The sequence below is a fragment of the Megalobrama amblycephala genome, linkage group LG23, assembly GCF_018812025.1.
Source record: "Megalobrama amblycephala isolate DHTTF-2021 linkage group LG23, ASM1881202v1, whole genome shotgun sequence".
NCBI lineage: Eukaryota > Metazoa > Chordata > Actinopteri > Cypriniformes > Xenocyprididae > Megalobrama > Megalobrama amblycephala.
Window position 1 is genome coordinate 27,117,051 of NC_063066.1, and position 18,684 is coordinate 27,135,734.

Sequence of the window (18,684 nt, forward strand, 5' to 3'; positions counted from 1 at the left end):
GAATCAATTCTAGTCCTACTTCGGATTTATTTATTTATTTACGGACTTTTTAATTCGGATTTATTTACGACGAAAACATCAAGCAAGTATGGAGAAAAAAACAAAAACGAAACACCAGTTAAGTCATGTGATATACAGCTGGCGGAAATGCCGTGTTTATTCCACTTCCTGTCAACCGAAGTTCTAATCATGGCAACTGCAACGACCCCGGTTGGCCAAGATCAACCGACCAAAACAGCTTCTCCACCCGTCATGTTTGATTTGTCTCAACCTCCGGTCATCGAGGGATTCACCCCGCTGCCCAGGGCGAGGGAAGAGAACTTTAAAGACAAATTCATCAGGAAGACGAAAGAGAATCCATTCGTTCCTATAGGTGAGTTACATAAAGCAGTGACTTACACAAGTTGCACAACATATTTACATGATATAATCACTATAGAGCTTCATATGATCTTGGTGACCAACAATTAAACACCGTTAATGATAAAATGCAAGGAGTTTGAATGGGCTTAATGTATACATGCAATGCCATTGCATGGATAACTCTTATGTCATGCATTTTAGATCAAGGTGATTAGGGTAAACGTACCTATTAAGCTCAACAAAATCTATATCGAGACATTTTTAGTGCACAGGATATTGGTTTCAATATAAGAAGTTATGTTAAAATAAAATATTAATCTCTCACACAATATTTAATTTTATTTTAAATGACAAAAGCATTTCAATTAAGATATAAATCATTAAATGCAAAAAGTCTGGCTGTGGCACACCCCTGTTGCCATTAAGCTCACATGTTTTATTAAAAAAAATCTTGTTTATTTTAAACAACCTTTTTAAAGAATTGAAAAATGTTTTATTTGAAAGTACAGAGTCAATAAAAAAAAAAAAAAACAGAACACTAAAATCAAGCAACAAGGCATTCAGTTTAATCAGTTATATATTGTAATTCATGACCGGTGTTTTGTTTTGCTCTGTCCTCTGCACTTCCGCGTTCGTCATTACGCCATGTGTCAAGTCAGAGTTCACTCTTTCGCCGTTCGGTCGTCTGTCGGAAGCTAGTTATTTTAGATTTAAAGTTTTAAATATGGATATTTTTCTTACACAAATGTATCGCTTTGCTTCAGAAGGCCCGTATTAACCCCCTGGAGCCATGTGGATATATTTTATTATAGATGGTTGCACTTTTTTGGGCTTCAAAATCTCATCCCCTATTTACTGTCATTATAAAGCTTGGAAAAGCTCAGGACATTATTTAATACCAAACATGTTAATATAACTCCGATTGTACTAGTCTGAGAATACACCTAGGATAGCTTAATGGTGAGTAAATCATGGGGTAATTTTTATTTTTGGGTGAACCAACACTTTAAGGCTGTGAAAATAATTTATTAATCATTTAAGTTTTCTTTTTATAATCTGAGCTCAAAGATGGTAGCGTGCTTAATGGGTACTTGAGCTTAATAGGTATGATTACCCTATCTCGCAATGACATGGCATGTTTGACTTTCATCTCCCCGTCTAAGTAACAACAGTGTGTTATGGAAGTGCTGCCATGCAAATTCTTTGCTGAGTCAAAGCCAGAATAAAAGGATAACAAGGATGAAATTCAATAAACAAAAACAGGGGCATTGTTGACTTTGTTGGTGTTGAAGCTTGGCCAAGGCCGAATGTAACTATAATAAAATAGAATGCTTTCTGTACCTTTCTGTAATTTGTCATTTCTGAGAAGTTATAATAATACTACTAATAATGATGATGCTTATAATTATGTAAGTATAATATATAAATATATAACATATTTTGATGGCTACCTGGTAGATACCAAGTTAAAAAAAGTTTTCTAGTATTAACAATGTCTGTTTTAACATTGTATAATCATTTTTAAACATATACTACTGTTCAAATGTTTGGGGTTAATAAGATTTCTTTAATGTTTCAGAAAGAAGTTTTGTATGCACACCAAGACAGCATTTTATGTAATATTACATATTTTTACAATTTAAAAGAACTCTTTTCTATTCAGTATACTGTAAAATGTAACTCATTCCTGTGATGCAAAGCTGAATTTTCAGCAAAATTACTCCAGTCTTCAGTGTCACGTGATCATTCAGGAATCATCCTATTATGCTGCTTTGGTGCTTTAGAAACATTTCTTATTATCAATATCAGTGTTAAAGGATTAGTCCACTTTTAAATACACTTTTCCTGATAAATTTACACACCCCCATGTCATCCAAGATGTTCATGTCTTTCTTTCGTCAGTCGAAAAGAAATGAAGGTTTTTGAGGAAAACATTCTAGGATTATTCTCCTTACAGTGGATTTCAATGGCTACCAACAGATTGAAGGTCAAAATTACAGTTTCAGTGCAGCTTCAAGGGCTTTAAACGATACCAGATGAGTAATTATCTAGCGAATCGAATTGTATTTTTGTATACAATTTCGGTTGTATTTTTTTCGAAAATGACCTATCGATTCGCTAGATAATTACTGTTTTCCTCAAAAACCTTCATTTCTTTTCGACTGACGAAAGAAAGACATGAACATCTTGGATGACATGGGGGTGAGTAAATTTATCAGGAAAAGTGTATTTAAAAGTGGACTAATCCTTTAAAAAGTTTGCTGCTTAATATTTTTGTGGAACCTCTGATAATTTTCTCAATAGGACACCAAAATGTACAATATAGTATTTTTAGCAGAGAGTAAGCGATATTAAAAATCACATTATTTTCGTTGATCCGTTGGTCTCTGGCTGAGTTAAGTTGTTAACATCAACGAGAATCCCAGGGCATGGTAGATTTTCCACTAAACACACCCTTTTCTCCAGCTGTGGGGTTTAAATGTGACCTACGCAGCTGTCCAGCTGGGGGTTCACTCAAAATACAAACTAATGAAAACAAAAACATAAGATAGTTATGCCAGAAGAATTAAAAATACATTTTAACATCCTTCACAGAAAGATAAGTTATGGATCGTCTCAAATTCTTTCAGAACAAACCATTTGGCATTAAACGTGTAAGTATGGTAATATTTCTTATTTTATGTATTATACAATCAAATGAAATAGCTGTAATTTCTCTGTGTGTCTTCCTCCTCAGGTTGTTTGGGAACAGCAGGAGCATTGATCTACGGCCTCAGCGCCTTCAGACGGGGCAAGACTCGACAGTCCCAGCTGCTAATGAGAGCCCGTATCTTTGCCCAAGGCTTCACAGTCGTTGCCATTATAGTGGGTGTGGCTGCGACGGCACTCAAGCCCAAGCAGTGACGAGAAGACAGACCCTGTCTGACCACACTGACAAGCGCCTTATATGGTCAATGGGTGAAATGTGATGTGAATGTGGAATGAACTGAACATTAAATGCCAATTATCATTTTTTATTTTCTTTAATCCCTTCAGACTGAGCAAAAATAGCCCCGTGTAAGATCTCAAAGGTGGCACTATGTATCAGTCTGCCACAATTACACACATTTAATACCCAGTATTTAATTTAAAGAGTGTCACAGTAGCCACTGTTTGGTGGTTAAAGCGTTTGGTTGACAAGCGTAGTACCTGTTTTTCCATGTTGTTGACCATTGCTTGAAACAATACATTGCTTCTTACCTCAGTTTTCCATTATGTCTATGTATGTAGGACTACTCAAGGTGCAATGTAATGTATGCAAAGATAATGGGAATTTTTGATGTTATCAAAAATCTCCAAGTGTAATAAATGTAAGTCTTATTTGTTCAGAAATGTCACAGTAAACATCTGAATTTGGAAGTTTTTTATTGAATTAATTTTATTTATTTATTGAATACACAATTATTGCATGGTCTGCATTGATGCACACACATTTATTTGTAGTCAAATTGAGGGCTAAGAGATTTATAAAAGGGGGGAAAAATTGTAGAGAAATTGAACCAGTTTTAAATTACAAATTATTTTTCATCAGATTGCTTCAATTAAACTGTTGGATTACATAGTCAAAAAACATAGATGTTTTTTTTTTGGCTATTAACTACTGTTAAACTTTTAATAAAAATTCAATTTCAATGGAAACAAGGCCTCCTAACTTGTACAAACAATCTGTAACAGTTATACACATGCCATTAAGTCAGACAAGTAAACTTCTGCACTATAAAAAGCAGTATTGTTAAACATCCAGCATTTTATGTAAAAGTACAACTACCTGCATTATTTCACTGTGCTACATTTCATTTCTAGCGCTTTTGGAAGCTAGACTGATGAAGGCCTTACAGATAGACAGCAAGTCTCACAGTGAGAAAAGGTTTAGGCACAGGATTCATTGCTGTTGTAGACTGAGAATCAGGAACTGTACACTTGACAAAGCACACGGTTCAAACTCTGTATTATTAGTCGCATATGTATGCAGTAACGGCATAAAATATTAACCGCTATATGAGCACGGACAGCGCATGTGCAATGAAGGATTGATTTGGAGTGGTACGTTAGCAGGTTAAATCTGAGTAACGGTTCTTAATTTATAAAAGATTTCTGCTATTTTAAGTAATAAAGAAGCTGTTATAAGCAACGTGCCTGTGAAATTAAAAACTTTGAATATTGAAAAGTAATAATGTGTAAATCATCATACAACAATAACCTTAGCAAGCTCAGAAATCAAACGTCCCTCTTGGCAGTGAACAGAAATACAAAAAAGCAGATAATGCCAAACCCAGATACTGATTACAATGCAGTGTTCAACTTATGAAGACAAATAATTGGTTAAAAAAAAATACTACATAGGGTGAGAGATGGTAACTAAACTGTATCCAAGTATAGAATGTAACCAAATACTTCCATTTTCTTTATAACAGACAACAAAGACACTTATGGTTCCAGTAAATTAATGCTGTCTAATGGTTTGTAGGCACTGCAAATGTCACAAGAATCACAAAATAACTTGTAAGCTACACCAAAATACTTTTGGCATTTAAATAGAACTGCTGCCTTTCATGGACATTGGGTTTAAGGGAAAAACCATTAACTCTTTTGATCTGTTTTCAAATGTTCGAGGCACACTTGCAATTTGTTCTTTAACTTACGGAATAGCCAAAATCCAGGATACATAAATAGGAAGTTTAAATACAGTAAAGTGTACACATTCAATGACCCCATTAAAACATAAAAACTTAAATCTGTTAAAGTGTTCAGCCTCACTAAAATAAAGTGCAAGAGGGAACAAGAAAGAAAGCCTAGAAAATATAAGAGGGAGTTACGTTAGCGAACCAGAGGCGTCTGTTTTAGAGAAATAAGAACGGAGCGCATCCGAGACACGTCTTTAGTCTGACGGCTGGTCTTGGGGTTAAAGTCGCATAGACGGGCCACTTTCTCCCATTCTGTTCCAGGACTGTCATCATCACACTCCTTGAGAAAGGCCTCCTCTGATACTCTACACGAACAGACAGGAGAGAAGCATGAGAACCAGAGATCATGTCATGCCTATCCTCTGAGACATCAAATGAAAATTAGAGATTAAACAACATTATTTTCTATGTCCGATAGTAATTATTTTCTGTCCTAACCATGTCTGAACACACTGAATGTGAAACAGTAGGACAATGTGACAATCACAGCCAATTCAGAAGATATTTGATATTAATGTTTCATCTTTTTTGGGGGTTATATCTGGCTGTTATGCCTAAATTGCTGTGTTTCCCTATTAAGAATAAAAGGTGAAACTTATAGACCTGTTAACGAGGACTTAAGTAGAAAAGCATGAATATCTAAAATACTGGTGGAACAGATTCATCAGATCTCTAAATAAAATGAGAAACAAAGCCAGAATGTGATTATACTACCATTCAAAAGTTTGGGATAGGTATATTCAGAAATTTTATTCAGCAAGGACACACTAAATTGATCAAAAGAGAAAGTGAAGACATTTATAATGGGACAAAAACTTCTACTTCAAATGCTTTTTAAACACTATTCATCAAATAAAGTGTATCACAGTTGACAAAAGTATTAAAGGTGCCCTCGAATGAAAAGTTGAATTTATCTTGGCATAGTCAAATAACAAGAGTTCAGTACATGGAAATGACATACAGTCTCAAACTCCATTGTTTCCTCCTTCTTGTAAAAATCTAATTTGTTTAAAAGACCTCCGAAGAACAGGCGAATCTCAACATAACACCGACTGTTACGTAACAGTCGGGGTGTACGCCCCCAATATTTGCATATGCCAGCCCATGTTCCCAACATTATGAAAGGGATTAGACAAGGGCAGAACTTCTGGATCTGCACAGGTGAATCAACAGACTAGGTAAGCAAGTAAGAACAATAGCGAAAAATGGCAGATGGAGCAATAATAACTGTCATGATCCATGATAACATGATATTTTTAGTGATATTTATAAATTGTCTTTCTAAATGTTTCGTTAGCATGTTGCTAATGTACTGTTAAATGTGGTTAAAGTTACCATCGTTTCTTACTGTATTCACGGAGACCAGAGCCGTCACTATTTTCATTTTTAAACACTTGCAGTCTATATAATTCATAAACACAACTTCATTCTTTATAAATCTCTCCAACAGTGTAGCATTAGCCGTTAGCCACGGAGCACAGCCTCAAATCCATTCAGAATCAAACGTAAACAATATAACTATACAATACTCACATAATCCGCCGCATGCATGCCGCATGCATGACGAACACTTTGTAAAGATCCATTTGAGGGTTATATTAGCTGTGTAAACTTTGTTTATGCCCTGTTCAAGGCAAGCGCGAGCTCCGTGGGCGTGGAGCAGGAGAATTAAAGGGGCAGTAGCCCTGAATCGGCTCATTTATAATGATGCCCCAAAATAGGCAGTTAAAAAAATGAATAAAAAAAAATCTATGGGGTATTTTGAGCTGAAACTTCACAGACACATTCAGGGGACACCTTAGACTTATATTACATCTTTTTTTTAAAAAGTTCTAGGGCACCTTTAAGCAGCACAACTGTTTTCAACATTGATAATAATAAATGTTTCTTAAGCACTAATTCGGCATAGAATGATTTCTGAAGGATCACGTGACACTAAAGACTGGAGTAATGATGCTGAAAATAAAAAAAATTCATATATTTTAAAATATATTACCTGTTTGCTGTTTTTACAAATCCTTACTGACCCCAAACTTTTTAACGGTAGTGTAGTATCTTTTTTTATGTGATGCAAACAAGATATCAAGATAACTATATGCATTTATGTAATCTCACTGATTTGCATTAAACATACACAAAGCCTATGGCATCAGAGTTGGGCTGTTTGTAGAAAGCCTTATCAGCGATCCTAGTGCACAAACAAGCAGGACAGGGCAGATAAAAGGGAAGGAAGAGAAAAATGGGAGCCAGAGAGTGAAAGAGAGAGAGAGATACATAAGAAGAAAGTCAGTCACACACAAGCTGCACATGAAAATATGTGTTAAAATGCATCAAATCCTTTTTTCATGACACCAAGAAGACTGAAGATAAAAGGTAATATTAATCAACAGCGTATATGATGTGGTTTGCTGTTCATTAACAAAGAAAAAGTTTGATCATCCCCTCTGTACAAATTTTAAGTGCATTACTGTAAATACAATGTTTCTAAGGAACAAGTCTACATTTTGTCCCCTAAGAAATTATAAGGTTCTGTCTGACATTTTTGTCAAAATTGAGTTATTCACATATTTTTATTGTATGACATTATGTGATTTTTTTTAATGTTGTGTACATTTTGGGATTTTTATTTAGAAAACAAAAAGATTCTATCTACAAAGTCAAACAGAATGCAAAAACTTTGAAGCTCAATATCTCAGAACTGCTCAGAATGCAGACAGAACCTTATAATTCCAAGGGGATGATTTTCTTAATGCTTAACCTGCACTGAACCCAGAACCCTTTATTGATTATTTTACTTGACGTGTGCCTTTGTATCTTAGTTTTTGCTATAAGTTTACACACACACACACACACACACACACACACACATTATTGTAATGTGATGTACAGTGTACAGTGATGGTACGCCCAATAAAAAAAAAATATAACCATTCACAATATGGAATGAATTAGGAATGGGCATTGTCAGTCCTGGAGAGCCACTGTCCTGCAGAGTTTAGCTCCAACCTTGATAAAAAAAAAAAAAAAAAACCTCACCTGCCTGTAGCTTTAGGCTATGTCCGAAATCGCTCCCTAGACCCTTAAATAGGGCACTATTTGAGGGGACAGCCATTTGTAGTGGAGTCCGAAATCATAGCGGACGTTATCGAGTGCACTCATTCAATCCCACAATGCACCGCAATAACGAATGTACAACCATTCTACAGTCAACGGATAAAGAATACCCATAATGCAGCTGAATCATCTATCCATTTTTGAAACCACTGGTCCAATGTGGTTACAGCGTACTATCATACAGGTATAACTTCCTTTTGATTATTAAATTATTTCATTAAGGTTTATACATTCAATTTCAAGTTGAATCTTTTCATTACTACTAGAGCTGCCAATTTGGCAAGTTTCAAATAATTATTAAACGGCAAGCACAAACTATACAAAAGTGGCAGCCCTTCCGGTGCACACTGTCTGAATTCACTCACTCATTTTCATTCACTCCCTAATAACTTTATTAGTGGACTAATGTAGGGAATAGTGAATAGGGGGTGATTTCGGACACAACCTTAGTAATCCTGAAGACACTGATTAGCTTGTTCAGGTGTGTTTGATTAGGATTGGAGCTAAACTCTGCAGGGCAGTGGCACCCAAGGAACTCATCCCTGACATAAGTCAAAGTCCATGTGATTTCTATCAAGAATAAAAAGCATGCAGACAACTTTATGAACAGTCTTCTCTGTACACATGAAAAACTACAGTAAAACAAAGGGAATCAGATACCATGCAAGAGTCTATTAGGGAGTGTGAGAGGTGGCTGGCATTAGCAGCCCAGCAGTAAGACTCACAATAGATTATTTACGTTTCTTTTGAGTATGAGAAAAATGCCAGTTTTGGCCTGTATTTTAGTGTTCTGATAATCAAGATGTTGTTCATTACGTGTTTTCTTGTATGGACTAGTGGTTTACAACTGACTGCATCCTAATTTTCACTAACAAAAACATACAGTTCAATAAAGCATGGATATTATAGATGTTAGGGTGAAAATACCTGTTGTTGGCTTTATTTTTCTCCATCTGTTCATTCTGGTGTACATGCCAGTCCTCTAGTTCTTTCCGGGCCTTCTCCCTCCACACAGTCTCAGCTGCTTTAGAGGCAGAATCTGTATATTGGAAACCAGAGAAAGTTCATATACAAAGCTGTTCATTTCATTTGTCTGTAATTTGTTGTATGAATAATAATAATAATATGTTTGGCTTTTTTGCTGCCTGTTTATGTTTTTTAAATACAAATTCCTATTATGAAATGATGCTGCTTGAAAAAAACTATTCAACATTCAACTATTTTCACTCTCAAGTGTTCCCTTTCTCAGTTCTAACTTTATGTCACTGCTACTGTTGTAGAAATACCCTACTTGTTTTTATCACTCATGATTAATTTGTTTTACATATTAACAAAAGTGTCTGATAATTATGAAAACTTGTTTCCACCATGGAATAAAAAAACAAACTAATTTTTTTCTTGAAATTGTGAATTTATACAGTATATTATAATTCTAATTTCATTTTTCTCAGAATTGTGATATAAATTTGCAATTGTGAGAAAAAAAAATCATAATTGTGAGATAAAAGGTCGCAATTACCTTTTTATTATTTTTTTTTTTTTATTTAAAATATTACCCCATTATCCCATTTACTCACAATCAAGTCATCCTAGGTGTATATAACTTTGATCTTCTTTTAGACAAACACAATCAGAGTTATATTAAAAAATATCCTGGCTCTTCCAAGCTTTATAATGGCAGTGAATGGGGCTTGAGATTTTGAAACCCAAAAAAAGTGTATCCATCCATCATAAAAGTAACTTATACGGCTCCATGGAGTTAATAAATGCCTTCTGGAGCAAAGTGATGGGTTTTTGTGAGAAAAATATCCATATTTATTTATTTATTTATTTTTAACTATAATAGCTGGCTTCCTGCAACAGCCGTACGCGAGTCTAGTTCCGGCGGAAGAGTGACTTCTGACCCGATGTAAATCATGGGATATTTTTTATTTTTGGGTGACTATCCCTTTAAGAACCAAAGCTTTCAACTGAGAAATTTCCTGCATCTAATATTATGACATGCCAAATAATTGTCTTAATTGGGCTTGGCAGGCTCTCCAGTTTATAACACACACACACACACACGCAATTTCTTACTGAAAGTAATTTCTAATTATACAGGAAATAATTCAATACCTAATTCCTCCAGCCGAGCCTTCTGATTCTATAATTTTCCTCACAATTCATATTAGAGGATCTTCAATATTTTTGCTTTATGTAATGAAGTGCAGATTAATTCTAACAATCAACAACAAGTACTCCATTGAATTAATGTGCATTATCCTCTATTATGGTACATTTGCGTACATCTATAGTATAAAATGCAGACTACAATGGGATTTTTAAAAGTACCTGTAAATACCATTCAGGTTCTTATAGGGGATGATTGTCTCTGCATGTCAACTTGGGCAATGAAAACAGCTGCAACAGTAGCTGTCAGTTGTGCCGTTCGGCAACGCGCACAGGTGTCCTAATGTTACAAATGACCGGACGCGACTGTCGTCGTCACTGAATCCTTCTCCTCACCGTGGAAAAGCTGGAGCCGGCAGGTCGGTGAAGACTAAACACGGTAAGAAAAGTTAAAATATGATGTAATGTTAACAACGTCCCTTGCTGGCACAACTAGCAATTGTGTTGTAGTACATAAAAACAAACAAGAACATTTAATATGACAAGATTTGTTATTGTTGTTTTTTTTTAACCACACGCACCTGAAACATATCTCCGTTTACAGCAGTAGCTGGTGCTCCTCCAAAATCACCTGCACTATAATTGATGGGTTAAAGTTTAAAAACCCACTTGTATCAGTAAACTTTAGTTGTAGTATACTAGTTTGAGTCTATTTTTGTTTACATTTGACAATTCTCCACCTCATGTAATGTTGTTTCAGATCATTATTTCATATATTAATTCATAATTAATAAGTTACTGTGTGTGTGTGTGTGTGTGTGTGTGTGTGTGTGTGTGTTCTGTTGCAGCTTACAGCTCATTCAAGTGCCGCCAGTGTGTTTTTGGAGTATTTCTTCTTTCTATTTCATCTTTCATCTGAGGAAAGTAAGATTAAAAACTGTTTTAAACTTGATTTGCTAGTTCTTTTGTCAAATACTGATAATGGTCCACAACTACAGCTTTTAACATGTAATAAATGTGCCGTTTTAAAAGATTTATACCTATAATTGATGGGTTAAATGTTTAAAAACCCACTTGTATCAGTAAACCTTGTTGTAGTATACTAGTTTGAGTCTATTTTTGTTTACATTTGACAATTCTCCACCTCATGTAATGTTGTTTCAGATCATTATTTCATATCATAGAGAGGAAATGTCATTGCTCCCTATGTAGGCCTCACCGAGCCATGAGATTCAATCAAAATATCTTAATTTGTGTTCTGAAGATGAACGAAGGCATTACGGGTGTAGAACGACATGAGGGTAAGTAATAAATGACATTATTTTCATTTTTGGGTGAACTAACCCTTCAACTATAAGAAATTGACAAGATTTTTGTTACATTTTCTATTTTATCCCGTGCAACTGTTGGGCGCCATGACACAAAATGTGTCACAAGGAACATCCTTTCCCGCATTCAACCAGATGGAGTCCAAGAAGTTCCTCCTGTGTAAGTAAATGTAATAAGTTTTGCCTGGCTAAAAAATTTAAGTACATTTATTTTTTTTTGCCAACACATAACTTTTTTTGTTGTTGTTCAAAATGTATGTAACGAGTGAGTTCATACTGGGACTATTTCAGACTGGTTCTGGTCGGCAGCACTGTGGAGTAGCACAGTATCTGTGTGACTCGTCATAGACATAAACAGAGAGAAGTAGCTCCGGCTGTAATGTTCTTCCGCAAGATGCATGTAGTTCTGTTTATTAACCGCTAGAGCACCAAAAGTTACATAGTGTACCTATAAATGTCAGATAGTACACTTTTGTTTTTAAAGCAGTGGTTATGTGTATCCTTTTTAAAAAAAAAAAAAAACAAAACTGGTAGCTTCAATGTGAATTAATTTTTTAAATGAAAATCTGCTTGTGTATTACAGGTGCTGTGAGAAAGAACCATGTATCACGTACCTCCACTGATGAAGACATTACAAAACACACAATACGATGGTTCAGCCTGGCAGCTGATAGGGGAAGCTCCAGGAACCGTCCCACTGTGAGCACCCAACAGTAGAGTTTCAGAGTATCATTGGCTACATTTACATGCACCGATTTTCGTCAATCTGAATGAATTGAATCTGATTGCTGATCTGTTTACATGTACTATAAACATTGTAATCTGATTCAAATATCCATTTATATTTGTTTTATATACATTCCGATTAAAACTTTGATGTCATATCAATCACACTTGCGGTAACCCAGGTTGCGTCAACAGAGTCAGAGATATTGTCAAATGCAGCAAATCTTGGCAATATTAAGAGGATTTGGTATTTCCAATTAATGTAGGCCTGTTACATACTTCTAGTCTATTATTATTACTATTAGGTTAGGCTTCTTTCTTTTATTATTAAATTAATATTATAATAAATTTGCCCCACAATTTCATAGCGCATCGCCGCATAACTGACGTGCTCTGAGGATAATATAACTTATAAGATTAGGCTATTAGCTATCTTTGAAAATGATTTAAACTTTTTTTAGGTCTGATACAATGAATTATAGGCCTATAATTAAAGTTATTAAGAATGTCAATGAAAATTAAGCGCAGCTTTACTTCAAGCACTGACTTTAAAAAACAAACCACCTGTTTAACACGAAATACTATTATTCTCATTTGTTTCACTAGCCTATATGTACGGCCACAAGTGAAATAATGGAATAAATTTAGACAGTTACATAGGCTACCGTTATCAGCATTTTATGTTGAAATTTGTCTCTGAGAATATGCTTTGTTAAAGCAGCCTCAGACAGCTCCGTCACTTTTTGTGGTGAATACTGACCGAGTTTGAGACTTTTTCATCAGCATAACTCTTGCGCAAAGTTTGGACGTTGCTTCTTGTGTGATATCCACTGGCTCCCCGTCTTGTCTTAAAACGGAAGATTTCCAATATTGTGACGAAGTGATACATACGCCACTGCCTGTTGACATACATCTTTACAACTAAAGACGTGAACGTTAACTTTAAATGCGTGTCAGCATTGCACTGTTGTGCCCCAGACGGCTTCTGAATACTATTGAGAAAGTAGTCGGATTCAATGTTTACATGGTTATTTTTTGCTGTTTGATCGGATTAGAAAAGGAATAAACCACCCCTTCCAATCCGATCGAAATTTCATTCAGATCGATTAAGGTGTTTACATGAACGTTTTTCAATCCGATTGAGCCGTCAATCCGATTACAAATGGATTATTTGGGTGCATGTAAACGTAGCCAATGTTAACTTCAGTGTTTTGAAGTGTTCATTTAAAATCACAACAGTTACAATAAAATAAAGAAGGTTCAAGTTTATTTTTAAATAAATGTTTTAATTGTTTTATTTCTATTCAAAGAATCTTAAAAAAAAAATCCAGTTTCTACAAAAAAATGAAGCAGTACAACTGTTTACAACATTAATAACAAAAATGTTGCTCGAATATTTACTCTTAAGTGTTATTTTTCATTAAATAAAAAATGTTTTTGGTACAATTTATGGTTGCATTTCATTTTCTGTAATTCTATTCAATACCTATTAATGTACATAAATAATAAAACTATAAAAATAGTAATAGTAATTACATACTGTAAATATATTTACAAACTATTTTTATAGTTTTATTGTAACTGGCTAAAGTTTTGAATGATTTCATCATGTTTGCTATTAATATTGAATAAAGGTAAACATTAAATATTCAAGCTTTTATAGAGCAATCCAGTCTGTCTGATGTTGGTCCATTAGATTTTAAATATTTCTGTGTAGCCAGTGGTGGTGGCAGAATACTATTTCGAGAGTGATCTGAAAGGTATCCAGACCAAATGAACCACATAAACGGGTCCAGATCGGATCCGCGGCGGATCAGCTGCTTCATAAACGGGTCCGTATTGGATCCGCGGCGGATCAGCTGCTTCATAAACGGGTCCGTATTGCATCCGCGGCGGATCAGCTGCTTCATGAACGGGTCCAGATCGGATCCGCGGCGGATCAGCTGCTTCATACAACGGGATTTTTAAAAGTACCTGTAAATACCGCGGTAAAAGAATTTAAGTTCTTTATACGGGGATGATAAAAAACCATGGTACTTTTCCGGATCTGAAGCTGGATCCGCAATCCTTATCTGTTACCATATCCGCTGCGCTGTGCAAGTGGTACTCCGTTCCGGACCCGTTTTGCGGATCCGTTCCGGAGCTTAGTGATACCGCCGGGGCGGATACCGTTGCGGTAGATCAGTTTGCTATCTGGGAGGGTACTACTAGTACTTATGTATAAGAAATACACTGTAGCATAATTTTACATTAATTTTACAACAGATAAAAAATAAAACTTTTTTGAATAAGCGAAAGCAAACAGGCCGGAGTGACACACTCACCTCCGATGAACGTGTACGTGTCTGCGGGCGGAGGTCCACCGTCCTCCAGCGCGCCGAACCCGGCGCTGTCGTTCTCGATCACGGCGATCTCATTCTCCTGCTGGGCCAGAAACGCCGCGGCCGGGTCTTCTTCTACATGAACTCCGTTGTCGGAGGCGGAAAACCCAAAGTCGTCAGCCATGTTTAACAAAGTAACACCGGTTTCCGTAAAGCTGACCTAAAACCCTCCAGCTGTTTTGTTCTTTAAGCGAGTTGGTAGTGCTGAAAAAAAAACAATAAACGTACGTTAGATGTTAAAGGTCAAACGTACACAGCTTTGCATATAAAAGTATATAAAGTAATTTTTACTTTTTAATGGCAGCAGGTTGGCTATGAGTTGAATGACGCGCAGCTCTTGCTGGGAGTGTTGTGAAAATGTCAGTAACAATATTGAACACAGTTGATTTGTGGTGTTATGTCTCCATCTACTGGAGAGAGTATGTAATGCAGGCTTCAACCCTACAGAAAGCCAGGTATCTGAATAAATGCCATTGTTCATGGCGTTACATTTATATTTATTTTTTTCATCTTTTAACGTGTATTTGGAAGCCACTGGTTATACAAATAATATTTTAAGCATATTTGGAAAACGTTGGCGAACTGCAATGCTGAGCTTTCAGTGTTGCACATAGGCCTATATGTGCACATGCTTTGACTTTCTGAGACTTTCCTAAGGAGATTTTACAGCAAGCTAGGAGGTTGAAATTTTGATGTATTTATGCCAGAACAGTCCTCTGATACTAAATAAAGATGCATGATCCTGAGATTTTCCTATAAAGTAAGCCTACCTGAAAATGCAGTAAAGTACAGTAAGCTGACCTTTATAAAAGCATATGTTGAACATGGTTTTCTGTATTATACAGTGCCTAGATTGACTATTTCAAATTCAGATTCCAATAGAAAATAATAATAATAGCTTGACTGGTTAATTGAATCATCCACCTTTAAGTGGAATTGGAAGAATAAAATATATATTCTTTGTCTTAGCAGACACCGGCCAGTTTGCAACAGATACTACTACTACTACTACTACTAATAATAGTTTGACTGTTTAATTGCATTTTTACTATATGTTTACCATGTTTGTGAATTAAAACCTTAGCCAAAAATTGTAAACACATATGTACTAGGTTGTTTTTTGGAATTTCAATCAATTTGGAACCCAATCTAAAGGATTTCAAAGGGATCAAGAAAGAATCCTTAAATATAATAAAATCCTACTGAAATATAAACAAAATAATGCATACATCTAGGTAAATACTTGAATAAACAATGCATTAGTATGGGTAAAAAAATAAAAAGAAATAAAATAAATTAATAAAAAAGAAATAGGAGCCCCCGTTTACAAAACATCAAAATACTGTGACTGTATTCTACAAACAACTGAGTATCTGCGGGAGAGTAATAGACTCAATGTACACAAACTTCATTCAAACACATTGAACATATGTGAGTCTAGTCTGGTCACGGGGGCGCGCCCAGCGAAGCCAGTGCGTCAGGCCTCCACGTGACGCATGACGTATTATCAGAGTCCTACTAAAAGAAAATCCAACAGGGAAAACCTGCGGCTTCTGCGCGCGACCTGACGCCCAAGTCCAGAAAGTTGTTAAGTTTACTTGATCTACATTTACAAGAGCTCATTAGATCAGAAAACAGAAGGCTGCGATGTCTGCCGAACACAAGGAGGTAAGTGCGCTGTTTCCCAACTTCTTTTTGGATGTACCGGCAGCAACTGGGCTTTAAAAGAGAGTGTTTTACGTTTCTAGGTTACATAGACTCTCAAATGAGAAGTACTGCAGAAGGTTATAAACGGTTATGATGGCAAAATTATGCATCAAGCTTCAGGATACTTTTCCTAACGTGCAATTAGAAATACATTTGTTTACATTTATAATGTGGTTTGGCATCTAATCTGGTTTGTCTTCTTCCTGTAGGAAATATTCCTTTTAAGTGATCCTTCATGTTTATGTCATGATTACAGTTTGTGATGTTGTCATTTAGTTTCATTGATTGAAGGCCATGACATTTGTTTTATTTCCATAATGAGGAAATAAAACATGCTTGCACTCACATGAACCCTAAACACATTGACGGAAAGCAGTTCAGATAGCTTGAACACTTGCCTGTTTTTGTGCATAGTTATGTCCTTTTTCAGCATTATCAGTTGCTAAGCACAACATTATTTCATTTCTAACTCACCCTAGGGGATGAAATGTCAGACTTATGAATGAATATTATTTTAAAAGTAATTTTGATCACAAAGGGCTGAGTGAAATTGGAGGTAGTTAGTGGAAAATTGAAATGCACACAGAAAAGAGACCTTTCAGAAAGTACAATGCCCTCTCAATTACAGTTTTGCCATAGGGTATGACAACAGCAGAAATTGTATTCAATGTGACATAACCTGCTTAGGGTGGTACAGCTTTGCCGTCTAAAACATATGTTATCCGCACAGTGCGAGAAGACCATTCAGAATTTATAATGACTTCTCAATTGCAGTTTTACCGCAGGGCAAACACAGCACCGTTGCACTCTCAAATTGCTGTCACATGCCCAACCGTGGGTGCGAAACATATGCTATCCACATTGAGAGGAATGTTCATTTAGCTTCCTACCCATCCAACCTGCCTTCTGGTGTCTTTTTCTGGTAGTTTATGGGTTTAAATGTTACATCTAGAGCCAGAGAATCTGAGGTAGTAGATGTTTTCTCTTCCTTCACACTCCCTCCCTCCCTCTCTCTCTCTCTCTTTCCCCCTCTCCGTGACTCGTGGGTGTTGGGCTGAAATAGTTTGGTGTAGTTTTACATTCCTTATATAGCCTGTGGAGTAAGAGAGACGTGGAGCGAACCCATGTCACAAAGAAGGAGGGGAGGGAGTTGAGCTTTGCCAGCAGTGAGAAAGTTAGTCTGTCTTGCAGTGCCAGATTTCCATTTGGTTTTCTGGAGGTTTGGGTGACAAGTTTGGCCTGTGGCATAAGGTATGTGTGCAGCGTGCCACCTTGTAACAGGTAAACTCTATGTGGGATAGGATAGCCTCTGGAGTTTGAGACCATAAGTCACAGGGAGGGGCGGAATGTCATGATTTTGGGGACTCTGCTTGTCCTTGGCTTTCAGTTTTAAGTTATGTTACTATTTGCTCTTGTACCAACCTCTAATATAATCAACACAGAGATGCAATGATTTGCTGGAGGTGTCAGTGGTGGGCTATTTTAGTGTTTGAGGAATAAAATTAATAATTAATGCAAAAGTTATTAAATTAATCTGCTGTCATCACGCATAAGCGTGTCATCATGCTCATACTTTATTCAAACAGCCACTGAGTGCTATAAATCTATTTAACTTTTAAAATGTGCTGGGTTGTCATAATGTATTGCATTTTCACTCATGGATTTGCTAGAGTGTAGATAATATGCACTTTCCTTGTGTATCACTGACCAGTAATGTGCAGTTAACCGTGCAGTGGAAATAAATAGGTGCTTATTTTTGTCACCTACCTGATAATTAATTTAAACAAGCCGAATCTCAAATGTCTCGGTGAACGCTGCCGTGAACAGTTGGTCACGCAGGAATAAAAGTCTTTTCAGTGCTGTTAATCTCAAGCCAAATGTGTTATTTAAACTTTTGTTCAGTTTTTTTTTTTGCGTGTTGCGCTTTTCACAATTAACATTGTTTTAAACCAGAGTTACAGAAATCTTAATATCTTAGAGCTGGTCGTTAAAGTTTACATTTTGCGATTTAGCAGTTGAGGTTTGCTGTATTATATTGCTTTATGTGAGTATGACCTATGTATTCGAATAAAGTAGGACGTACTTGACCCATATATCCAACTTTTTATAGAGAGCTGTTCGATAATATAGTTTACGATATAAGCAATCACGAAGCCGAGTTTTGCTACAAAAAAAATAAAGATTCCAGAAGAGAGTTTTCACTGTGACGCCATAGAAGAACCATTTTGC

The 18,684-nt window shown here is 36.0% G+C and overlaps 3 protein-coding genes across 6 annotated transcripts in view; 2 read left to right on the forward strand and 1 right to left on the reverse strand.

Annotated features, from left to right (window-relative positions):
• Positions 1-126: 126 nt before the first annotated feature.
• higd2a (HIG1 hypoxia inducible domain family, member 2A) lies at positions 127-3,762 on the forward strand. Its single transcript, XM_048176259.1, has 2 exons — positions 127-373; positions 3,101-3,762. Exons 1-2 carry the CDS (start codon positions 148-150, stop codon positions 3,265-3,267), a joined length of 393 nt encoding a protein of 130 aa, XP_048032216.1. The 5' UTR covers positions 127-147; the 3' UTR covers positions 3,268-3,762.
• On the reverse strand, positions 3,752-15,197 carry cltb (clathrin, light chain B). The gene is made up of 7 exons (XM_048176178.1): positions 15,040-15,197; positions 14,692-14,952; positions 10,895-10,944; positions 10,320-10,347; positions 9,129-9,240; positions 7,222-7,275; positions 3,752-5,392 (listed from the first exon to the last, which is right to left on the reverse strand). The coding sequence occupies exons 2-7, from the start codon at positions 14,870-14,872 to the stop codon at positions 5,221-5,223; spliced, it is 597 nt and encodes a 198-aa protein (XP_048032135.1). The 5' UTR covers positions 14,873-14,952; positions 15,040-15,197; the 3' UTR covers positions 3,752-5,220.
• A 1,059-nt stretch (positions 15,198-16,256) lies between these two features.
• pdlim7 (PDZ and LIM domain 7) overlaps positions 16,257-18,684 on the forward strand; it is a 49,393-nt gene continuing 46,965 nt past the window's right edge. The window contains exon 1 of one of the 4 annotated variants that reach the window (XM_048176247.1): positions 16,257-16,416. In XM_048176247.1, the coding sequence (XP_048032204.1) occupies positions 16,396-16,416 (21 nt within the window). In that variant the 5' untranslated portion in view covers positions 16,257-16,395. Of the gene's footprint in view, positions 16,417-16,457; positions 17,737-18,684 lie in introns of those variants that run through there. The other 3 variants (XM_048176250.1, XM_048176249.1, XM_048176248.1) reach the window with 3 other exon arrangements.

Excerpts from the sequence above, each read along its gene's own strand:
- higd2a (XM_048176259.1), top strand. The coding sequence starts at position 148 with ATGCCGTGTTTATTCCACTTCCTGTCAACCGAAGTTCTAATCATGGCA. Across the intron at positions 374-3,100 it reads GAATCCATTCGTTCCTATAG|GTTGTTTGGGAACAGCAGGA; the intron begins GTGAGTTACATA and ends CTTCCTCCTCAG.
- cltb (XM_048176178.1), bottom strand. The coding sequence starts at position 14,872 with ATGGCTGACGACTTTGGGTTTTCCGCCTCCGACAACGGAGTTCATGTA. Across the intron at positions 10,945-14,691 it reads CACGTACACGTTCATCGGAG|GTGATTTTGGAGGAGCACCA; the intron begins GTGAGTGTGTCA and ends ATTATAGTGCAG. Across the intron at positions 9,241-10,319 it reads GGCTCGGCTGGAGGAATTAG|ATTCTGCCTCTAAAGCAGCT; the intron begins GTATTGAATTAT and ends TCCAATATACAG.